This window comes from Austrofundulus limnaeus, unplaced genomic scaffold (genome assembly GCF_001266775.1).
Source record: "Austrofundulus limnaeus strain Quisiro unplaced genomic scaffold, Austrofundulus_limnaeus-1.0 Scaffold48, whole genome shotgun sequence".
Taxonomy (NCBI): domain Eukaryota; kingdom Metazoa; phylum Chordata; class Actinopteri; order Cyprinodontiformes; family Rivulidae; genus Austrofundulus; species Austrofundulus limnaeus.
The window spans coordinates 1636797-1661309 of record NW_013952450.1 but is presented as its reverse complement, the minus strand read 5'-3'; the positions used below and the strand labels follow the sequence as shown (position 1 = coordinate 1661309).

Below are 24513 nucleotides of genomic sequence, written 5' to 3'. Positions count from 1 at the left end.
ACTTTTTACATTCCAAATTCCAGACGACAAGTATTACATTACTAAAACACCTTCCTCTTTGCTGTGTTCCACATCAGTTTAGCAACATACCAACAAAACAGAACAAACTGAATTTTTGAAACAGAAATTAAAAGATAGTTTTACTGATAAACTTTGCTAAATGATTCTGTTGCAATATAAGGCATGTTTTGGACATGCATATGTTTTTWTTTTGTAGAAAGCCCAACATAAATTAATAAGCTTAATATTGTTATTTCACGTTTTCTGCAATCCRCACACCTTCATCAGAGGAACTGTCTCATTGCTGCTCTGCTTCCACCTTTGTCCAGCCCGTTTCCACCTTTCAGACATTCTTTCCACTCTGGAGCGGATGAACCTAATCACCGGGCTGCTGCTGTTGTTGCTGATCACCTCGTACAGCGGCCTCAAAGTGTCACGTATGTCAGCCTGTGAATTATAGGTCATGGGGGGTGTTTTTATTAAACTTGCAGGTTATAATTTGGTGAATGGATGCAGCCAGTTCCRATGTTATCAGTCAATTAAATGGAYGTTATTAGKGGTTATCAYTCCCATRGAATGGCTTCAGACTGTCCTGACAGTGCCCCCTAGTGGGTTACCAGTGCCATAKACGTATGTTGGAATGCAACAATCTGCTACCGCCGGAGTCCGGTCTACTTTATCGTAGCCCATGTCATTTTCTCTAAAATTAACTTTAGYGGCTTTATGCCTCATACTAAACAGCTGACAGTTTGAAGGCCATTCTCTGGGACGGAGAACCCACTAGGCGGCTCAGTCAAGACAGTCTGAAGCCATTCTATGGGACTGATAATGGCTAATAACGTCCATTTAATGGATGATAACATCTGAAGCGGGTGATGGATGATGGTAGGAGGATACCTTATGTGGATGTGAAAGAGGTTTTTGATGCCATGGCAGAGAGGAGTAGTTCCTTCCAACCTGAGGGGGACAAAAATCCTCAATTTGGCTGAGGTACGTCAGTATGGAGCACGTGGACCCATCCACGCCATAAAATGCATAGCAGGGGTCCGACTGCCAGAGTGTCTGCAGAAACTACATGGAAACCAAAATAAGAACAGTTTGATCAGCTGCTGTTGGCAGTATTTCAAAATGTCATTTTATGCTTTGTGTATATGTTTTCTCACCTTGACCTTCTCAGCACACACTGGATATGCAGGGTCTTTYGGTACTTCACACTTCTCTCCAGGCCCTGCAGGGAAGGCACTCTAAATACATCATTACCATCCGAGCAGAACGTTGGACAGTAGTTTTGATATGAAACACACACACAGTGAGCAGCAGCCGTCAGAGTAAAGTGCAGCGTTTCCATGCCTGTGACTGGCATCGGAGTGGAGGCGATGTGTTCTCAGAGGCCCATTCCCGTAAGCTCGCCACCAACCGAGGCCAACATCAATCAAGTGGAAGCAGACACGTGTGCACACACATTTACAATACTAACCTTGGCCAAAACACACAGTCTCTAACAACCTACTTTTTAAAAAAAAAAGATAAGAAAACTTGTAGAAACAGAGCAGAAATTGTGATGTGCTGTAGGAGCAGAACAACAAGGAGAACCACYACCACCGCCACCTTGGAAAAACAAGCGCATGCGTTGGTGAAAGGGGTAATTCAGCTGTATTTTATAGCCGTGAGGTCATGTGAGAAGAGGAGCCAAGAGACTGGTGGCATGGAAGTGTGTGTCTGTGTGTGTGCGGGTGGTATGTGTGTCATGTTCTGTACTGTTTACACACCTCCACACGTTTATGCAGGTGATGGCATGCATGGTCCAAACTTTTATGGATTTAAAAAGAAAAATTTAACATGTATAAATTAACACACACACACACACACACACACACACTTCGTGTGCGTAACCCGATTCTCACCTGACACCTTGAGAAGGAGAGATGTCAACTTTGCTTTCCTCCTGGTTGTTTGGCACTGGCTCCATGGGGCTTGTTAAATATCTATCCATGGATTTCACCCCAATCACCCCCCACCACCACCCATTCACTGCCTTAACCCCTCAACATTCATACCCTCTAAAATAACAGCTTGTTAACTTCACTGTGTAGTTAACCCCTACTACAGCCATGAACCATGCATTTGGCCTTCCAGTAGCAAACTACTGTTTCAGATCGACAGGTTAGAAACAAGTCGCTCACTGAAGATGAAAAACTGGTGTGAAATTATTTGATGAAGCCTAAAATGAAGAAACATAACATAATTAATGCGGAACAAATGGATATTTCCCTCAGCCTTTCATGCCAGAGCTTTAGAGCAAAATCATTTTCTGTTTGGAAGTAATGGTATGATTAGGGCTTGAAGCTTGTGTTGAGAATGGCTCATACCTATGACCACACCAAATTTTAGCTCAAAAGCTGTCAAACTGATGTGGTCAAGTGACTTCAAAAAGCCTGAGCAAAGGTTGAAAGTCAATCACGTGTACAGGTGCATCTCAAAAACTTGGAATATTGTCAAAAAGTTTAATTTACCAAAGCCTGAAAATGTAATATTCTAATTATCTGAGAGACTGATTTTTTCTCATTTTTTTGTTAGCAATAATCATAAAAATTATAAAACAATAAAGGCTTGATATATTTCACTCTATATACGAGTTTGACTGTCTGGACTTAAAAAAACTTGGAACTTTTCCACTATATATACAGTATATTGATGTGACTGTAAACGTGAATTTGATTATTTCTTTCTGAAAGATTCATTCAAATATATCCAGTGTTTCACAAGACATTTGGCTTACAGACACAGAGGCAAAAATATCTTCAGGGGAAAGTATAAGATTTGACAATACTCAAAGAACCTGAGCATTAAATAACCTGTGGGATTTTAATGTAACAGTTGCATATTTCTTTTCTTTTTTCATCTTCAAAAATCTTCAAACCTTGATGTGGTCTATCATCATTGTGTGGGGTATCAGCTTGATGATGATGATGATGATGGTGGCTGAGCTGATCGAGCTTCTGAGACACTTTCTGCAGCTCCTGCTCAACCAGGTGAGCCAAACCCTGCTGATCCTGCCTGAATCTGGAAAAACAACCACACATCTTAACAAAACACTAACACACCAACGTGTTAGCAAGTATTTTATGTCCAAATACATAGAATTACATGGTACTACAGTAATCACTGAGTACCTGTGTAGTAGTAAACTGAGATCTTTTCTGTTCAGATGGACATCATCTCTTTCGCTGCTCAGCCTCTGCACCTGAGTACTCAAAGCCTCCAAACGGACTGCCAACCTGTGGAGGCGATGACTCTGCTGACCTATGAGAAGAAGAAAAAAAATACAAAACTTGTATAAAACTTTTATCTGTACAAGTTGTATTAGTTGCGTTTGAAGTACAGCAGTATTTGCTGCTGCCCAGGTCAGCACATCGCTGAGTCACCCTTCTGTCTGCCAAACATAACAGAGAACAACTTATGAGGCAGCAGATTTAAGATGTTTTTGGCAGAAACGTGAAGRAGAGATGATTGTCAGAGTAATGGAAATGTTAGATGAGGAAGTTACATTTAGCTGTTTTTACTCGAGTTGCTGGGAGAGATGATATACAGAGATGATCTCTCAGGGAAATTAATCTAGTGACGCACAGTTCAAGAGAGCATTGATGTCATTTCACCTCTGTTTGCTGAGCTGACTGTAAACTTATCACTATTTTCTGTGTGCACTTTGAGCACAGTGGGATTTTTTTTTAATTGACCATGACTCAGTCAGTTTTACAAATACTGAGCTAAAATTTGTTCTGGTCTGAGCTGAGAATGTCCCCGACACATACCAGAATGCTATGTGAAACATCTTTGTTTAAAATTGCACCATTATCCTTTTTTTTTTATTTTGCCTATCTGTTAGTAAAATATATCATTACTCACTGGATAGATTTTAATAAAAAAGAATAAAAAGAAAATAATTATCAGCTGTATAGTAACAGCTAATTACATTTTGGAGCTAAGTCAATTTAAGATGGTTGCCACAACTCAACTTGAAAAACATAAATGGTCAGAATTCAGTCCCTTTTGCTGATATTGAGCTAAAATTTGGTGTAGTTACAGCAGAGGTGGGACATTGTTTTGCAAGTAAGTCTAAAATCTTTATCTTCAAGTCCAGAGTCAAGTCCAAAGTCAAGACAGGCAACTGTCATGTTGTCAAGTCCCAAGTCTGAAACTTGGAATTTCAAGTCATTTTGACTCTTTTCTTAAAAACAATGTTGCAGTTATATATTAAGTGTAAATAGTAGACTGTATGTATCTCAAATCGTGAAGAAACGTGAGCAGCTAAACTCACAAAGTATTTTAAAKAATGCCTTTAAATTTGCACCCTTTATTTTGCACAGTTCAAATAAACGTAGCAGCARAAACTGTCTTCCTATAATTTTCCATTTTATTTTAATCTGGTTCATTTGATTTGCTGTGCTGCAGCTCACGCACACATATGTACAGAGTGTGAAAAGAAAAGATAAATGTTCTGCCTTCGTTAATACGGTATTAATGAAAATGATTACAGGGGCAAACTTTACAAAAAAAATGTGTTTTAAACTTTAGATTTTTGGGTAATTATTGAAATTCTATGAGTTGGTTGATTACAACATTTTGCAGATTATTTATAAGGCTCATAAAAATATATTACCTTTGAACATCCAATCGAATTTTGTTAAAAGACAAAGTTACTACAATCTAAAAGGGACAGAGGTGTTTGTGAAACCTAAATTTTGAACTAGTTTGAAGGAACGTTGTACTTCAGTGCAAGGGAAAAATTGTGGAATAATCTGGAATATGATATTAAAAGTGCAGGGTCTTTGTATTAGTTTAGGAGAATGGTAAAATCCAGTCTGTTGAAGAAATATGAAATGACATAATATGTATCCTTAAAAATTGTCTGAGAAAGATTTTAGTTTTTTTTTTTTGTTTTTTATTATTGTTTGAATTTCTTTTGATGTAAAAAGGCGCAAATATTATAAGATTTTTATTTCCTTCTGACGCCTTTCATTTTATTTTTCATTTGCTTTTTTGTGTTCTGAATTTGCTTTGTTTTTTAAATGAAACGAATGAATAAACTAAACTAAACTAAAATATCAACAGGGTCAAGTCCAATTTAAGTCCAAAGTCGGTGGTGTAAAAGTCCAAGTCAAGTCACAAGTCTGAACATTTTTTCAATTCAAGTTTAAAGTCGTATTTTAATGATTTCTTGTCTGACTTGAGTCCAAGTCATGTGTTTCGAGTCCCCACCTCTGGGTTACAGCTGAGAGTCGTTATCAACAAACACTTTAAGTACTACTCATTGTGCAAGAACTTTATTATTAATTGTTGAAGTTGAMTTGTTTTGTTTGTTAGAATTTATTGGAACTATCTGAAACCAGTCATCATATTGATGTTTGGAATTTTTCCAGTCCAACATGACTGCCACAGCCTGCAGTTCAACTCTGTCTTCTAAATATTTAACTAATATTTAATGTGAAAGTGGCTGAAAGTCATCTCCAGCACGTTTGATTTATTTTTTATAGCTGACTACAATTTACAACTCACTGGCTATTTTCAAACAAAAAACATATCTTAATGTAAACCTGTGACATGCATTCCTTCAAGGAATCCTTGGACTTTAATTCCATTTTAAATCATTTAACAATTTGTTCACATACACACATTGAACTCTATTTGGCAAAAATAAAAAAAAGTTCAGATGATTTAACTGTGGGTGCCCAGAAACAGCTTCCTGCATGTGGTTTATAAAACGTTCCAACTGAGCTGTTGCTGGGTGGCTCTCTGTACACAACTTGTGGTGGGTCCCTGGATGCACGAAGCAATTGTGGTTGAGATGCATCAGAGGGTCACGTTGCTAAAAACTATTTTCTTGGAAAATGAGTGGAAAATTGGGGTTAGGATGTTATGAATCCAACTGTCATTTAGCATGGTGACATTGTGAGTCATTAGTAACCACACTGTTGCAGACTCTCACACAAACTACGAGTTCACTTTATTTTAGGTTAAACCTGTGCATCTGATTATTTATCCTTCCAAGATGGCTATTAARCTCCTTGCCCATGGTGTACAGACTTAAAGAAAATTAACTCAGAAATTAATGATTGTGTCAGATTATTTGAYATAATTTTGGTTTGGGGAGGAAAAATATCCAATTACTAAATCTGGAGTTCTTATTCAAATGTTATGTAGAGACCTCCTGAGAGACAAACACCAAAATATGTTACTTAAAAACTGCTGACTCTTGTCTCTTACATATAAAACAGGTGGGGGGGCTTTACACAAACAACCTTACTGCTGTTCCTCAAAAAGTCCTCCTTTGGTGTAAGAGTTTATCCAGACAAAAGGACTTTGGTTTAACTCAGCCACAAACCCACGACTGTCAACCCAATGAAGATGGATGAGGATGAAGACCCACCATGAACTGTGTACAGATCTTCATTTAACACTTGGGCGTTCATGTCTTCATCCATAAACACTCTGCTGTGCTGTTCCATGTGTTGCGAAGTATGTTTTGATTTATGTAAAAATAAAAACTGTAAGAAGTTTTATCATTTTTTAGGATCGTTTCTGGTATAAACACCTATCTTGTCAGGTCCAGTAGTGCTTTTGGGGACCAAAGAGTGGTTGAATACCATGGGGTGTAAGGGTTTARGTTTAGTGCCTAAGATAATATGCCTGTATATACATTTTTTATTTGTTAACCGTTACTTAACCAGGTAAATACCATTGAGATCACAAATCTCTTTTGCATTGGAGGCCTGAAGGCAACCTAACATGCATGGTTTTTGTCCAAGCATGCACGAGGAGAACTTGCAAACTACAGACAGAAAGACCCCTGAGAAAAGAGGGATCGAGCACAGGATCTTGTGTGGCATCAGTGCTAATCACTGAGCCACAGTGCTGCCAATATTAGTTGAGGGTAGGTTAGGGTTAGGGTTAGTTATGTACTGGGTCAGGGTTGGGCTACAGAAATTACTGAAAACGAGTGGAAGTCAATATAGTGTCCTAATAGAGATATGAATACAAACCTTTAGGGGAAATGTCTGGGTTAGGCATAAATACAGTTACAAAATCAATGGAAGTCAATACAAAGTCCTCAGTTTTATCCTGTGTGTGTGTGTGTGTGTGTGTGTGTGTGTGTGTGTGTGTGTGTGTGTGTGTGTTACTCTGTTCCTCAGGTGATCTCCCAGCAGTCTTGTCATGGGTTGGTTCAGTAGGTACCCAGAGGCTCTGCAGCAGCAGGGTGACCAGAGACAGGCCCAGGCAGAGCAGCAGGCAGCCACTAGAGGGTGCAAGACAAATAAAAACCCTGTTCACATGCTTGGCTTCTGTTACAAAACATGTTCTCTGTGTGTTTTTTTTTATTCAGATTTGGATGATTGTTTATTTTATTCTCTGATTGTATGAATAATTTACACTACATTTCTGGAAACAGTTTTGTAGTGGGCATGCTATGGCTGTTTTCCTGTTCTTCAGCGGGTCTTCAAGTTCTGCAAAGGCCTGTCACTCTTTTAATCAAATCAGGCGTGTCATAATAGAGAACATGCCCCCTACTGAGCAGGTCATGTGGTCATGGCGTGTTCACTCTGTCAGGTTCCCAGTAATTGGCTGAGAGCCTATAGTGCTGTGATTTTTGTAATAATTCTGCAACACTACAGCTCCTAATGCTCAGTCTTTTCATCAACTTTGGCGTCCAAGACTGAGAATCGTAAAAGACCCCTGTTATTTGTTATTTGCTATTTGGCATATAGTTCACATCTTTTTGATGTAGAGTCTTGTGGACAGTAAATATTACAACAACATCTCATGTCTTTGGTTGAGAGCTTGTGCAGATGTAATATGATAACTGTAGGAAGCAGTRGCCCACAGTTAGTTGCTTGTGATGGTACAGGTCAAACAGACAGCTGTGAAGATGTAAAGACAGTTTAAGTCAAGGAAAACATGACAGTGGTCTTTCTGACCATAGCCTATTGAGGGCAAGGCTCACCTGCGATGCCGCAGCGCAACACGCATTGTTCTCCTGACAGCATTCAAGAGCCCGCTGTCGAAACAAGAACATTCAAATTATCAGTAAATTCAGCATGTTAAATAATAATCGMAATATGGAAAGAGCATTCACATTGCATTATTTTTCCCATTTCCTTTTTGGAGTTTAATCCTCAGACATTTTAAGCCTGGGAGTTTTTCTGTGTTTGTGGTTGAACACATCGATCAGAATGAAACTAAAGTGCTGTCAGCAGCCTGCTCTTTGTTAATGTGACACGCTAACAGAAATATCCCAACAGCTTTTTGGTCAAAACAAGCCGCCGACAGACAGGCAAACACACACAAACACACRCACATTTCCTCACCTCCTTAGGTTTTGTCACTACCCACTGGTAATCCTGTTTGTACAAAACCCACAAATGTTTTTTTTAAAAAAAGCTCTGTAACAAAGTTAGGCCTGGGAAATCTGTTGCCTCCTTTTCTTTCTTTTTTTTTTTTAGTTAAATCTTCTTTAACTCTTTTTTCCCCCCTCCTTCTCTCGCCCTGCCCTTTTTCTATATATCTCTGAGCCTATGAGAAGGCATCGTCTGGTTGTCACAGTAACCTGACTCCCCTTCGGAGAAGACAATACGTGGAGAGTACTTAGGTTTTCACAAATACAATGGAGCCCRCGCTACTGTGTGACAGCTTCTTTCAGTCTCAGTGGAGAGATTAGGTCTTCGTTCTGAAGCAGGGCACTCATTTAAATAGTTTAAACGGTAGAAATGTTTTTCATTTAATTAAAATAAAAAGGAACAATGACAAAAAAAAWTTATAATAAGTAAATAAATTACGGTAGTAGGGGTAAAAGTTTAAGTATTTGATCCTAAATTAGAATACAATTAAAAATTCTTTATTTTTACTTGGCTACTTCTATTTATTCTCTTAAACATGCATTTATTATCACCCGCCACAAGAAAGTGAAAAGCATCAAAAATATGTTTTTGTGTCTGTCTGTTAGCAAAACGTCTCATGAACCACTGAACAGATTTGATCCAAACTCTCAGTAAAAAAATCTTTAGATGTATATCATCAACTGATCAACTTTTGTCAAACTAAAATGAACTCCACAGCTCAATAACCTTAGAAAAGACAAAAATGGCTGTAATTCAGTCAGTTTTACAAAATCTGAGCTATAATTTAATTTAGTAAATGTTTCCAAAAAATAAAAATAAAAATAAAGTACTAAACTAGGTTTAAAACTCCAACTTCAGATCTCTAACTTGTTATAAAAAATAGTCTRTGTGTTGATGTTAATGTGCATTTCATGCTAATGTGGTGCAATAAAAAACATTTTTGTCTTTACAAAGTCTCAGCTGATAAATGGGGCATAATTCAAAGCACATGGAGTTTCACAGAAGGGTGTTTGTCATCATGTTTTTCTTTCAAAACTGTAATCATGAAGGCTCCAAACCATTTATGTAGTTCTACCATCTGGAACCAAAGCAGATCAGATCATGCATGCACTTGGAAAATAATTCATTTTCTCAGTTGTGGTATATTAAATAAATGTACTGCAGACACACAAAACATTCTAAATAATTATGAAAGTGAACATAATTAGCTGTATTTTCTTTCATGTTGTATGAGGTGCAAAAGTCCAGTCAGTWTAGACAAATACAATTAGAGCAACAATAAGTAATATTTTAAAGTGATTATAATGTGATATTTTTGTAATATTTGGTTCTCGTCTCACAAATGTTCCATAATCATTTCATAAATGTAAAGACAGGTCAAAAAGGTCAGGATTACTCTTGTGACATAAAAACTTCAAAGACACAACAAGGTAAACATATATTGTATTTTAAACCACTTTCCATCCGTTTCGTCCGTCTGTTTTCTTCCTTTCATCCGGGATCGGGTCGCAGGGGCAGCAGCCTAAGCAGAGAGACCCAGACTTCCCTCTCCCCGTCACTTGGGCCAGCTCATCCGGGGGAATCCCAAGGTGTTCCCAGGCCAGCTGAGAAACATAGTCCCTCCAGCGTGTCCTGGGCCTTCCTCTGGGTCACCTCCCACTGGGACATGCCTGGAACACCTCACCAGGGAGGTGTCCTGGAGACATCCTAACCAGATACCCGAGCCACCTCAACTGGCTCTTCTCGACATGGAGGAGCAGCGGCTCTACTCTGAGTCCCTCCCGGATGACTGAGCTTCTCACCCTATCTCTAAGGGAGAGTCCAGACACCCTGCGAAGGAAACTCATTTCGGCCACTTCTATCCGTGATCTTGTTCTTTCGGTCATGACCCAAAGCTTGTGATGAGAGTCGGAACGACCGACCGGTAAACCGACAGCTTTGCCTTCTGGCACAACTCTCGCTTCACCATGATAGACTGGCACAGCGCCCGCATCACTGCAGACACAGCACCAATCCGCTTGTCAATCTCCCCCTCCATTCTTCCCTCATTCGTGAACAAGACCCCGAGATACTTAAACTCCTCCACTTGGGGCAAGACCAAGTCCCCRACCCGGAGAAGGCACCCTTCTGGTTTCCAGCTCAAGACCATGGTCTCAGATTTGGAGGCACTGATCCTCATCCCGGCCACTTCACACTCAGCTGTGAAACCGCTCCATTGAGAGCTGGAGATCATGATCTGATGAAGCCAATAGGACCACATCATCCGCAAAAAGCAGAGATGTGATCCTAAGGTCACCAAAAAGGATGCCCTCAACATCTCGGCTGTGCCTTGAAATTCTGTCCATAAAAGTTATGAACAGAATCTGTGACAAATGGCAACCTTGGCGAAGTCCAAGTCTCACTGGAAACAAGTCCAACTTACTACCGTTAATGCAGCAAGCTCTGGCACCGGTCATACAGGGACCTAACTACCCCGTTCTCCCAGAGTATTCCCCACAGGGGTCCCTGAGGGACACGGTCAGGCACCTTCTCCAAGTCCACAAAACACAGACTGGTTGAGCGAACTCCCATGCCCCTTTCCGGACCCTGCTCCGCTGTTCCACGACCAGGACGAAAACCTGGTTTTGCAAACAATTTAACTATAAAATGAACATAATTCAAGGGACTTTCATCTTCTTATTCTACTACTTTTAGCAAGCATTTTGCTACTATTAGCCACTATTCTGCTGCTCTTAGTTTTTTGATCCTTTTAGCTTTTAGCTATATTTCTGCTGCTGTTAGCCTTTTTCTACTTTTATCTTCTAAATACCCTTTTGATAATTTTAGCTATTAACTTGCTTTTTGATATTTCTAACACTGAGTTAACATTTTGTTACTTTTAGCTAGCGTTTTGTTGCTTTTGGCTTTAATAGCATTTTGCCTTGWAGCATTTAGCTTGGGTTTTGCTTCTTATAAGCTTTTTGTTCTGCTTCTTTTAGTTTATATATGAATTATAACTCATTCAAATCTAAGCAAAGTCCAGCCTCAACAATCAYGCTGCATTCTCAGAAGACCTCATTTCTAAGAAACGACTTAGAAATGCTCGCAGAGGGCAAACACAGTATTTTCATGTTTGTTGTTCATGTTTGTGTGCACAATTTGTGTRCATGCAGGCAGGGTGGAGTAGGTGGGGACTGGAAGTGGCTTGTGTTAGACTCGAACAGTTAGAGTGACGTCATGTTAGTGTGAGGGAACAGGAAGACTGGATGAGCCTTGACCTCTGTAAGCTTTGACCCAACAGCTTAATGGCTTTCTATCCATCTGCCACACTCCAGAGGTCACTACTCTGGCTGGCAATCATTTCCTGGAGACTTAACTTAAACCTCATCATGTAGTTGCCTCATGCTAACTCTAACCTACTTTTAAATTGGGCACACTATTTATCCCCATAAGGAAAGTATGTCCAATTTCATCAACACATTCTTACATATTAAAACATTTACATGCGCAGTCCTACAAATGCTTCAAACTGTGCAYAAAATGGCATAGTGTCACAATGTTTGTGCAAATGATGGCATTCTGAGTAGTTTCTGTAACACTGCAGCTCTTTTTTTAAATAGTTTATCAGCAATTACTCTCAGGAACACTTTAAATAAATGTTCAAAAAAATGCATCATGCTGTTCAACATAAGCCAGACCTGTTTAATGGTGATTAGGATGCAAAACTAAAAAAACAGATCAATTACGACAGATGATGAAGCCATGAAAGGGATGAGACGGGAGCCAAACATTTTCTTCTGCAAAGCCATTTTGATTCCTCAATTTAATTATCAGTAACAAGTGTCATGTGTTGGTCGGCTGGGTTTTGGTTGTTGCTTTGAGTTCTTTACAAAGGCAGGGTTTGTTGCCTTGCAGAGGGTACTTCCATGTCCTGTTCGAATGTCATTATTTAACAGAACAAGTCTAGACATAAACAACCACATAATGGCTGCTGCACTGCATGGTCAAAGTGCAGATTTACTCACACAAATACCTTTAACTTTAGGAAAGATTAATTTTATTTATATGAAGTGTATTAAGTTCTGAGCGTTTTGTATATAAATCCGGTTTATGAATGAATGAGAGTTTATCTGAATGGCAGAAGTGTCTGTTAATCAGTGGATATATGTGACCAGCCCACCTGAGCTGCTCTCTGCAGCTGGACGCCCACAGGGGGGCGGAGGCACTGCGCATGCTCAAAGCARCAGCGTGAAATCCTTGCTTCGCGTCCTGAGACGTCCAGCATTCAGGTAGGAGTACTGTTCAATCAGTATATTTATTTTTTTGTTAACAAATACAAAATAAAACGTCATCTCTTTCATTCGCTTTATGTAATTTCATATATTTCTGAACGTTAAAAAGCAGATACATTTAGTCTAATATTATGGTGAAAACACGTTAGCCGAAATTCAGCATCGTCGTTTTCGGGTCCGTCTAAATCGACATTGTTTCTTGCCCCTTGTGCATGCAGCATTTTTTGTTGCATTGTGTGTTTTGCGGCGCTGTTAGCTGCTAATAATGTCCACTGACCGGGAGCAGCGAGCTAACGTTAGCATTGCTAACCTGGCAGAGTGACAGGAAGCGTGTATGAGATTAGCTCAGGCGGCGTTCAAAGCTACTTTCACCTCTGCTAGCTGGCATTTGTGGGTTTATCGATTTTAATAAAAAGCCAACTGAAGCTGCTTGACCTGCGTTTAAAATCGTCAGTCAAATGACGTCACTTAGTCCTATCTTGTCACGTGATTTATTCGAGCCCCCTACCTGTCAGGAACCTCAGAAAGACAGCTGCAATGAAACATTTCATGAATAAATGACAAACTGGTTACACATGCACATTATGGTCCACTGTCTCAAAATTTATGTTTAGGCCTCACTGGAAATGTATTATCATGAATCTTTATTTAATGTAATTGTTTTCCTGTAGCATTGGAACCTGTCTACTTTGATTTTTCACAGTTGTAATTTAATGGGACAAACATTTTTGAGCACCTAACCTAACCCTGGCTTTTTATTGTGTTTAGCTTGGAGTCTATCGTGCTCAAAGATCAAAATTTAGATAAAACTAAACATTATTTTGCTAATCTCTGTATAGAAATGCCTGCGATTTTATGTTTTAGTATTTTATGTGTATGGTTTAGTGTACACCTGCATATGATTTTGTTTAAACGCGGTGTTAAACCCTTCAGGTGATTTTACAACTGTCAGTTTTAGTACAGTGATCTTTGGATGTTCGTCCTCRGGATATATATCTAAATGTTTTTATAGCGAGAAGTATTTAAACAGCAAGTGGAAACTAAAGATTGGTTAAGAGTGTTTTAAATCTGTTTATCTTCGTCTGTCCTGTGGATGAGCTCAGATACAAAATTAAACAGATGAATAATGTGGTTTCTGTTGAACTTGACCATCTGTGGAAAAATGTCAAAGAAATATTTGTGCATTAAAGGTTGTTGATGATTTTGCAGCTGTCCTGCCGCTCAAAGCCACAAATAACCTTGAATGCTTTAATTTCATTGATGTGTTTAATTGTTTACAACGTTCTTTCCCATCTGAATATTGTTACCAAGTGTTAGAAATTGAGTTTTGATTGTGCTGATTTACCTTTTTTTATTAATTTCTTTGTACTTTTGTGTTTTCTAGCAACCACCATGGGCAGTTAAAATAAACACTTCCTGTTTGTTGTGAAGAGGACAGAAGGTTAGAAACATCTTAGTGAACATATCTTCTCCTCTTTGGGCTGACCGATAAGTTCCACCACCATGGCAGAAGAGGACTATGGCACCTTTGTGGACTGGTCTCAGATGGGAGACCTGGCCAAGAGCAGTGGGCCCACCAAGGTAGACTGTAAAGAGCTGAAAGAGTTCAAACAGATGGCCCGCCAAGGTCACTGGGCTAAGAATCACAAGCTACGGGCACAAGTCTACCAGCAGCTCATCAAAGCCATTCCATGTCGCACGGTCACCCCAGATGCAGAGGTTTATCGTGACATTATGGGAGATGCAGCCACAAAGAAGCCCGCCTCTCATGCCCCACTGCCAGAGTTTGTGGATGGAAATCCCGTGCCGCGGTACTGCCTCAAGGCGGAGGCGGTGGCCTCAGTCCATCGCATTATCAGCTGCATTGCCGGACAGTTTCCAGATATCTCCCACTGCCCATCTCTTCCAGCCATCACGTCTTTGCTCCTTCACTTTAGTAAAGACGAGGCTCAGTGTTTTGAGCTCGTTAGCCGCATACTGGCCTGCAACGAGCCAGGCAAGCGACTGGTGGATCAGACTTTCTTGGCCTACGAGTCCAGCTGCATGACCTTCGGTGACCTGGCCAACAAGTACTGCACAACTGCTCACAAACTGATCATTTCAACAGCCCAGGATGTGCTGGAAGTCTACGCCGATTGGCAGCGCTGGGTGCTCGGGGACCTGCCCTTCAGCCATATCGTCCGGGTCCTGGATGTCTATCTAGTTGAGGGCTACAAGGTTCTCTACCGTGTGGCCATAGCCTTGCTCAAGTTCTACCGCAAGCATAAAATGGGAGGCCAGGGCGGACAGGCGAGCCAGCAGCAACAGGATTCGGGCAAAATTAGGTCCGATATTCAGGCGTTCATCAAGGGCATCGGCTCCGCCGTCACACCCGACAAGCTGCTCGAGAAATCTTTCTCCATCCGCCTGATTAACCGTAAGGAAATCACTCTGCTGCAGCTCACGAATGAGAAGTCCCTGCAGCAGAAAGGAATCACTGTCAAGCAGAAGCGGTAAAGTCAATCGCGGTCTCGTGACTTTGTCTCGTGTGCACCTTTTACTGTGAACCTTTGATTTGAACCCTTCTCTTGTGGAACTTGGATGCACTTTTTTAGTCAAGGATATTGCGTAACTCAAGACAAGTACAAACGTACTTTTTGAAACTAGTAGTCAAAAGTTTTTTAACAAGTAATGCATTAATTTGATTCAGCTTAAAATCACAGGAACATGTTTGACCTGATTTTTACAAAGGAGTATGGTCTTCGTGTAAAACGATTTAAATGCAGTTAAAATTAAGATTTATAGGTTTGATTTAAAAACAGAGCAGCTTTTGAACTTTCCAAAACCAATCTCAGAGCTATGCATAAAACAGGATGCATGCAGCATTACACTATCAGTGTAGATTGGTTTATACAATTTAATAAAAGTGTGGATCAGTTAATTTGCTATGAACAGCAATCTTTTTATAATGCCTTTTTATTAAGCCCTTTTTATGTGTATTTCATGAACACTTTTTGGTTGCTTTTGTGTATTCTCATAATCTGTTCTTGTGTTTTCCTGTTTGTCCTGTGCCGCCATTTTTCATTCACCTCCTGTCTCATCTGTGTTCCACTCCTGTGTTTTCTTCACTGGTTCTTTTACAGTTCTAGGTGGGTTCCCCTCTCCTTGATTTGAGTTCAGATCCATTTGTTTACATCTCTTTTTTAATAGGCTGTTGTGTATTTAAAAACAGTAATAAAGCATCTGGTTGGTTAGGGTTATTGCAGTCAAAATACAGAATTTATCTCTATAAAACCAGATTTGTGCATCCCAAATTGTGATCTCCTCTCCCCCGTGTGAGCCTCTTTTTTTCTGAACTTTTCCACCTCCTTTTTGTTTCCTTCTTTCTGGGATTTCTCCAGGCGGAACGTGCAGCTAGCCCTGAACCCCGACACATTCTCCTCCGAGATCGTCGGGGCCAAAGAGATGCACGACATCTGGTCGTGGATTCCTGAGCGCTTTGCTCTGTGCCAACCGCAGCTTCTCTTCACCACCTCCGTCCACGGCTGCAGCCTTAACAGGTGAACTTTTCAGCACCTTCAGTACACTCGTAATGAGCTTCCACCGGCTACATTAAAGGCACATTGTTTTGTTTTACAAAAATACTCAGCAAGACCCACCTTGCTTGACTTGTATAATGTGTAGCTAACATTTCTAGCATATTTATAGGTTGATTGCTTTGTAACAATCTTGGACAGATACAGTGGGGAAAATAAGTATTTAGTCAGTCACCARTTGTGCAAGTTCTCCCACTTAAAAAGATGAGAGAGGCCTGTAATTGACATCATAGGTAGACCTCAACTATGAGAGACAAAATGTGAAAAAAAAATTGAGAAAATCATTTTGTCTGACTTTTAAAGAATTTTTTTGCAAATAATGGTGGAAAATAAGTATTTGGTCACCTACAAACAAGCAAGATTTCTGGCTGTCACAGACCTGTAACTTCTTTTTTAAGAGGCTCCTCTTTCCCCCACTCATTACCTGTATTAATGGCACCTGTTTGAAGTCGTTAACAGTATAAAAGACACCTGCCCACAACCTCAAACAGTCACACTCCAAACTCCACTATGGTGAAGACGAAAGAGCTGTCGGAGGACACCAGAAACCGAATTGTAGACCTGCACCAGGCTGGGAAGACTGAATCTGCAATAGGCAAGCAGCTTGGTGTGAAGAAATCTACTGTGGGAGCGATAATCAGAAAATGGAAGACATACAAGACCACTACTAATCTCCCTCGATCTGGGGCTCCACGCAAGATCTCAGCCCGTGGGGTCAAAATGATCACAAGAACGGTGAGGAAAAATCCCAGAACCACAAGGGGGGATCTAGTGAATGACCTGCAGAAAGCTGGGACCAATGTTACAAAGGCTACCATCAGCAACACACTACGACGCCAGGGACTCAGATCTTGCAGTGCCAGACGTGTCCCCCTGCTTAAGCCAGTCCATATCCAGGCACGTCTGAAGTTTGCTAGAGAGCATTTGGATGTTCCAGAAGAGTATTGGGAGAATGTCATATGGTCAGATGAAACCAAAGTAGAACTATTTGGTAAAAACACAACTCGTCGTGTTTGGAGGAAAGTAATGCGGAGTTGCATCCAAAGAACACCATACCAACTGTGAAGCATGGGGGTGGCAACATCATGCTTTGGGGCTGTTTCTCTGCAAAGGGACCAGGACGACTGGTCCGTGTACATGAAAGAATGAATGGGGCCATGTATTGTGAGATTTTGGGTGCAAACCTCCTTCCATCAGCAAGGGCAATGAAGATGAAACGTGGCTGGGTCTTTCAGCATGACAATGATCCCAAGCACATTGCCAGGGCAACAAAGGAGTGGCTTCGTAAGAAACATTTCAAAGTCCTGGAGTGGCCTAGCCAGTCTCCCGATCTCAACCCCATCGAAAACCTTTGGAGGGAGTTGAAAGTCCGTGTTGCCCGCCGACAGCCCCAAAACATCACTGCTCTAGAGGAGATCTGCATGGAGGAATGGGCCAACATACCAGCAACAGTGTGTGCCAACCTTGTGAAGACTTACAGAAAACGTTTGACCTCTGTCATTGCCAACAAAGGATATACAACAAAGTATTGAGATGAACTTTTGTTATTGACCAAATACTTATTTTCCACCATTATTTGCAAAAAAATTCTTTAAAAGTCAGACAAAATGATTTTCTCAAATTTTTTTCACATTTTGTCTCTCATAGTTGAGGTCTACCTATGATGTCAATTACAGGCCTCTCTCATCTTTTTAAGTGGGAGAACTTGCACAATTGGTGACTGACTAAATACTTATTTTCCCCACTGTATGTCGAAATATTCTTTCAGTTTGTTTGTATTTCTAGCAGTGTTGCCACACTTAATCACAGCAAAAGGCTATATTTAGAATTTTTAAGCATTAATTTGACTTTTCTTCTTTTTCAAACATCCACCTTTTAGTTTGGTTAAAAGTATGGCAAAGAAAAGTTTAGATCTGTTTAATCAACAACACAAACCGTTCACTCTGTCGTAAACTGGTTTAAAAAACACAGCATACCTCATTTTAACATCCCCCAAGATTATTTTTATATAATTCTATTTTCTTTTATTATTGTAGTAAATGTTTATTTGATGTTAAGGTCCAAACTAACTTTGATAATGGGCCATATTTTGCATGGTTAGTGTCTCCTGCTCTACTAATGTCACAGTGGACAAACCCGCTGACTCAGCTGTGTTTAGTATTTTGGTTTCCAGAGAGCCCAAATGAGTTCAGAGAAAGTACTTCAAGAAAATGCAAACAACTGTTCTGAGAAAAGCAGCAGTGGATTGTCATCGAATTTTGAAAAAAAACATTTTTCGGCATTTTCCTGTGACATGGGACAGTTGAGTTTGTTGAAGATATATTTTAAATTAGCTACAAATTAAAGCCTTAACAGCAGATGAGTTCAGCTGTCTGTTCAAAACTGGACTTTTTCCCTTTTATCCATTAAAAATCTGTATTTAAATACTTATAGTTCATTTTATGCATTAAAAATAAATGGTTTATAGTGTTTATGCAGTGGTTTAAAACAGACTTTCCTATTTAATCTGTGAAATTAGAGTACAGGTACTTTTCTGTACTGCACGTCCTAACAAATGTGCTAACTTCTTCACTAATATAAATATAGGAATTCTTTGTACACGACTGTTATGAATATTTAGTTTTCAAATTCAAATTGCAGTTTACATTATGTTACTAGATTCTACTCCCACTGTGAAGGCTATGAACCCACTCTGCTCCTCATTCGGACCACAGATGGTGATGTAAGTAACATTTCTTAAAATTCAACCTTTTTTTAATTTTAAATTTTTATGAATTGTTTTATCTCGTGTCAGATTTATTTAGAATTTTGTTGGAATAAAATGCTAAACTTTTATTAAAGATGATTTTTAGTCAACAAAATTTAAAAGTTTGGGTCCTTTTTCCTGTATAAGGAATAATAAAAGTAAACTGGAAAAAAAACTTGTCATCTGGTACAATCTCTAATTGTGACATTTCTACTAGTTTTACTTAATCAGGTTTAGGTGTGTTTTTTTTTTTTTTTTTACAACCGATTATAGACTGTTCTTCTGATTTCTGTGAACTGRTGTCAGTCATGTGATGATTGGATTACAGCCTACAGCGGAATGATTGCTTGAACGTTGACCTCCCACAGATAGCAAGACTTTACTGGTGTTATTCTGGTGTATTTTAGTAAAACCAGAACAAATTAGGTATTCAGTGTTATTCTAAAACTCTTATGTTTTTTTATTTTTTTATTTTATTATTTGTCTTTGTTTTTATCCAGGTTTGTGGAGCCTTCCTGTCATCAGACTGGGAGGAACGGAAGAGAGGAGGCAACAAATTGAGTTTCTTTGGCACGGGGGAGTGTTTTGTCTTTAGGGTGAGTTTAATTTTTTAGAGCTGCATCAGGTGCATGCTTTTCTTTATACTTGCTGTGTTTATTGGTAATTTAAAGGGGACCTATTATGCAAAATTCACTTTTTAAAGGTTTTTTTTACTCAACTTTGGGTACGTACTTCTTAAAAAAACAGTCATAGGACCAAAAAATGCACCCAGGGGCATATTTACTGTAAGTAAATGTATTTTTAATGTATATTAATGAAGTTTTATACTTCCGTTATTTTGTGATGTCACAAGCCGTACGAAAACCCACCTGAACCTGGGTTCAGCCCCTTACCTAGCAACCCCCGGGTGAGACTCCATCTCCTCAGTATAAAAAGCCGTCACTGTGTTGTTGTGCAATGCACAACTCAGTTCACAAGTCTCCAATAGGACAATGGGTAGAGTGTTGGATCAGAGAGCAGGAGACCAGGGTTGGAGACCAGCACAGACAAAATTTATTTATTTTCGTTCGTTATGAACACGTTTTCTCATGTACCTCTATTGTTTAGCTTATTAAAGCCTTGTTAAAGCCTATTTGTTCGAGTTTCTGAGGTATTTTGACCGCTGCTGCTCCCTGCTCTGGTAACAGCATGCAGAGAGGGCAAAGCAGAGGAGGGAGAGAAAAAAAAGAAGCTGCGACCACGACTCTGCCTCTGGGTCTATCATATGGTTGTACAACGGAGCTTCTGCTATTATTAGCCATGCTAACGTAAACGCTGGCTTTGGAGGGCGGAGTTAATGTCAGCAGATTTTTGGAGGGCGTTACCAACAGAGCTCATTAACATAAACAGCTCTTCTGAACGGAAGTCAGAGCAGGCAGAACTAGAAAATGGAAAATTTTACCATCTGAGAATTATTTTGTGCTTTAAATTGAATGAACATGGTCTGGATAGCCCACAGACATACCATAAACATTTCTAGGACCCATAATTGGTCTCCTTTAAAGGTTTTAGTTTGAGCAGTGACACACTATAGCCACTAGATGGCGCCACCATCCCTGGTTTTACACATTCCTTATTGCCAGCTCGCAGGCTCAGACAGGCGCTCCACGCTTTAATGGAAAGGCTGCTGTAAAATTATGTCAGAAATCACTAGATCTTAGTGTGTCTTCCTCGTAAAAAAAAAAACAACCTCCTCATTATGCTCTGGATTAGTGCAGCTTTGAGCTCAAATTTGAGTAAATTTACACCTAGTCTTGAAATAGAAAAGAAGGCTGGCTCTTTGATGTCTTGTCTCTGAATAATTTATCCAGCCTTTTGTGTAGAGCGACAGCTGTGGGCTCTCTGAGCAGACTCCAGAAAACACATTCATCTCAAACACTAAGACTAGAGCACACCCATCGGAAACTCCTGTTACCCAACCCAGTAGTTTCTGCCCCAGCTCTCACCCGACACCACACCTGACTCACAGTCGGTCAGATGGGACTCTTTGTCAGTTAAAGATGTTAGAAGAAACATATTCAATAGACTGAAATGAAGCATCACAGTTATCTTCAATATTTTAAATTTTGTAAGTTAGCCTTCTCGCTTTAATTTCTTAATCATGTAGTTTGAGTTTTTTTCTTTGTCATTTTGTATTGTTTTGGTATTTTTAATGTTGTAAAGTGTCTTGAAAGGTGCTAATGAAGAAGTTGTTGTTGTTATTATTTATTATTCAGCTGAATAGATTTGTGTTTGTAGATTTATCACTCTGTGATAATTTTCACAATGAGGTATTAGGTTTTATATTGCTACATTTGCCAGAATAATTTACTTCCCGTTTGTCATGAAGTAAAAGTCAAAGGTTGTTTTTCAGCAGTCAGGTTTTTGTTTCTCCTTTTCTAGCTGAAGCCAGAGATGGAGCGCTACGAGTGGGTGGTGATCCGTCACCCTGAGTTGGCTTCCTCCATCAAAGCTGAGGTTCAGGACGGCACGGCGTCCTCTGAGGGCCAAAATATAGACAACAACCTACCGCAGCCGGAGAAACCTGCTGGAGATTTGTCACCGTTTCTCGCCGCTCGCCACTTTAACCTCAACTCCAAGAATACGTCCATGTTCATGGCTGGAAACTTTGACTCCATCATTGTGGGTGAGTGGACTTTTAGAGCAAGGTGTTGCAAATTCTAGCTTTTTAGTTTTTCCAAATTACTACAGTACTTTTTTATTTACCTATTTTTCGGACTATAAGCCGCACACCCAACATAAAAAAACAGTACACCCAAAATTGTCATCAAAAAAGTGAATTCAACATCAAAACATAAAAAGCAAACCTTTAGGAATTAAAGTTCGGAGGAATACGGTTCATTTAACTGACCTTATTTTGGTAGTTTTCTTTAACMGTTTCTGGTCCAACAAAACGTCTCATCGTCCTCCGGCGCACTGACAACATCGAAATCCTCCTCTTCAGTGTCGGAGTTAAACAAGCTGAGAAAAGCTGCGTCACACAGCGGTATCTGTTCAGTGTCGCTTTGTGTGTCGCTGTCCTCCCGGGGTAATGCTGGCTCTGAAGCTGTGGTGTCCTCTTCACGTAGCAGTCCAGTCTTTCGGAACCCATTGGTGATGGTGGACTCATTCACTCTGCTCCACACTGTTAGGATCCACTGGCAGACATCAGGAAATGACGCTCTTCGCATTCGGCCAGTTTTTGTGAATGATTTATCCCCGTCAGTCATCCAAGCCTCCCATTCACCCCTGAGGGCTGCTTTAAATGCACGATTCACACTGATGTCCAGGGGTTGCAAAAACTTTGTTGTACCTCCAGGAATAACAGCAGGAATTGAGTTTGTTTTCTTGATGGCTGCTTTCACCGAATCCGTGATGTGGGCCCGCATACTGTCCAATATCGTGTCTGTCGAAGATCCGTCGTGTCGTGTCTGCTACTAGCTAAAACAAAATGGCGCTACACCTCTGGCTAAGCTGGCAGTATGGTCGCTCGGCTGTCGACCGGCCGACGCACCGTCACGTGATTGTTCGGCGTTCGTTTTCGCACTGACCTTTCATAGTTCCCCCGAGAAACCCCGAGCCTAGCTGCTGGGAAAGCCCTCCCGCTCCAGCATACATCACTGCATGGGATTCCTTCTCCGGGGAGTGCAATGCCGAAAAAAAAGTTCCACGGCTCTTCACTTGACGTTGATCCACAAACTGGTCCCAGATTAAGCTCCAAAGTTTTTATCAGTCAGATACCACCTTGAAAAATGTCTGTTTTATCCCCTTTTATGAGTTTTTGGCCATTGACTATCTTTAAATCGCTGCTTCCTGGTACAACAGTCGGCTCTGGAAGCGATCGCTTTTTTCTTCCTTTTTTTTTCTTTCTTTTTTTGAAGCGAGTGGTTGAAGCAAATGCAGCATAAGAGCCCCCTGGTGGCTGAAGAAAAAAATCCACGTGTAAGCCGCACCGGACTATAAGCCGCATGGTTCAAAGTTCAGGAAAAAAGTCGCGGCTTATAGTCTGAAAAATACAGTATTTTTTTTTTTTTTTACCCATATTTTAGTTGACACGTCAATATTTAAAACACCATTGGCCTCCATCGCAACAATGAGCATCATGTATTTTACAAGTGTGTAACATTTCATATTCTTCTCTCTGAACAGGAGGGGGTGAGGGCAACGCTCTGTACATCGACTCTGAGCTGAACCACGGCCGCACAGGCAGGTGCACCACCTTCGACAACCCGCCGCTGTGCGCCGAGAGCTTCCAGGTTTCACTGCTGGAGGTGTGGGGCTTCCAGGACGCCATGGCTCAATAGTTCTGCACACAAACATATCGCACATCCAAAAGTGGACCCTTGAAGCTTATTAAAGTGTAACACTTAAACATCAAGAAGTCAAGTGATCGACACTAAGTCTGAAGTTTCATGCAAGATGGTTGAGGCTGAAAATAAATCAGCAAGATTCTTACTTACTTTTTTTATTTATTAATGCAGTACATCCAAATTTGAAAATGTGAAATTATATTTTGTTTTTCTCTTTATTTTTGTATTCTGCACTTATCGTGTTGAAGTGGTGATGGATGTGGTCGGATTAACAGTATTGAGCTCATGTAATGTTTTGTTGTTCATCTCTCTGCCAAAGTGGGTGTGAAACAAGCTCTGCAGTCCTTGAGATTATTTACCAGAACATGTTGACAGATTTTCCCATCAGCATTTGTGAAACCTTCATTTTAATGGTAAATGTTGAACACAATGTTGTAGTGAAGTTGAACCAGGTCAAGTGAAACTTTAGCCCAGTTTTGTCATGTTTTTCTAGACTTTTTGATCTGCTACATATACTGTGTGAGATCTGATCCCTGAATAAATTGAGTAAACGTTTGACATTAATGCCCTTTTGCACCGTCCGTGAAAACTTGTTTCTGGATTATGTTTGTTGAAGATGATCTTTTCAAAGTAAAAGACAAACCTGTGAAACAAATGACATTTGATCATCTTTTTTTTTGCATGTTCAGTTTGTAACAATGATGGGAACTAATTCAAATTGTGCACTATTGGAAAAAGGTTTAAGATTGCCGTTTTGTGCTTTTGTGTGCGTGCTCTTGTGAAATGTCATTGTAGTAGCTGCAGATGTGAACTAAATGTGAAAATACAGTATTAGCTGTCAGTGAAATGACCCTGATCTTTTGTGTGGTTACTACTATCACATGACTGGCCTTCGAAAGAGTCCGCTACATTATTTTCAGGTTCTCAGAAATGTGCCACATGCCTCTTTAATGCAGCTGGCCATGAGTATAACTCACTTATCCCTGACAACTTTTTTTTTTCTTTTTGCCTTACTACAAGTAGATTGTCTGTTGCCCCCGCCTCCAAAAAACAACAAAAACAAACAAAAAAAAMCCCTGTATGTTAGTGTTTCCTTTTAATAGGGCTGCACAAGATATCAGATTTATGTCCAGTGCTATAAAATGTGGATACAAACATGATTTGCCAATTAGATGAGTATTGTGGGTTTATTGCAGCAAA

General features: G+C 40.0%; 2 protein-coding genes across 3 annotated transcripts in view; one reads left to right on the top strand and one right to left on the bottom strand.

The window, feature by feature from the left end:
- Window positions 1-8482, bottom strand: part of LOC106517406 (alpha-1,6-mannosylglycoprotein 6-beta-N-acetylglucosaminyltransferase B) — a gene marked incomplete in the record, with an annotated part of 17895 nt that extends 9413 nt beyond the window's left edge. Inside the window, 8 exon segments of the mRNA XM_014008229.1 lie at window positions 278-447; window positions 898-1071; window positions 1164-1228; window positions 2921-3063; window positions 3174-3303; window positions 7179-7294; window positions 8000-8053; window positions 8364-8482. Of these exon segments, the coding sequence (XP_013863683.1) occupies window positions 278-447; window positions 898-1071; window positions 1164-1228; window positions 2921-3063; window positions 3174-3303; window positions 7179-7294; window positions 8000-8025 (824 nt within the window).
- Window positions 8483-12567: 4085 nt separating this feature from the next.
- Window positions 12568-24163, top strand: tbc1d24 (TBC1 domain family, member 24). Of its 2 annotated transcripts, XM_014008227.1 has the most exons (8): window positions 12568-12661; window positions 14049-15156; window positions 15787-15792; window positions 16045-16203; window positions 18898-18961; window positions 19486-19581; window positions 21407-21650; window positions 23153-24163. In XM_014008227.1, the coding sequence occupies exons 2-8, from the start codon at window positions 14168-14170 to the stop codon at window positions 23305-23307; spliced, it is 1713 nt and encodes a 570-aa protein (XP_013863681.1). In that variant the 5' UTR covers window positions 12568-12661; window positions 14049-14167; the 3' UTR covers window positions 23308-24163. The 2 variants fall into 2 exon arrangements, with proteins under 2 accessions (XP_013863681.1, XP_013863682.1); XM_014008228.1 differs by lacking the exon at window positions 15787-15792.
- The last annotated feature ends 350 nt before the right edge of the window (window positions 24164-24513 follow it).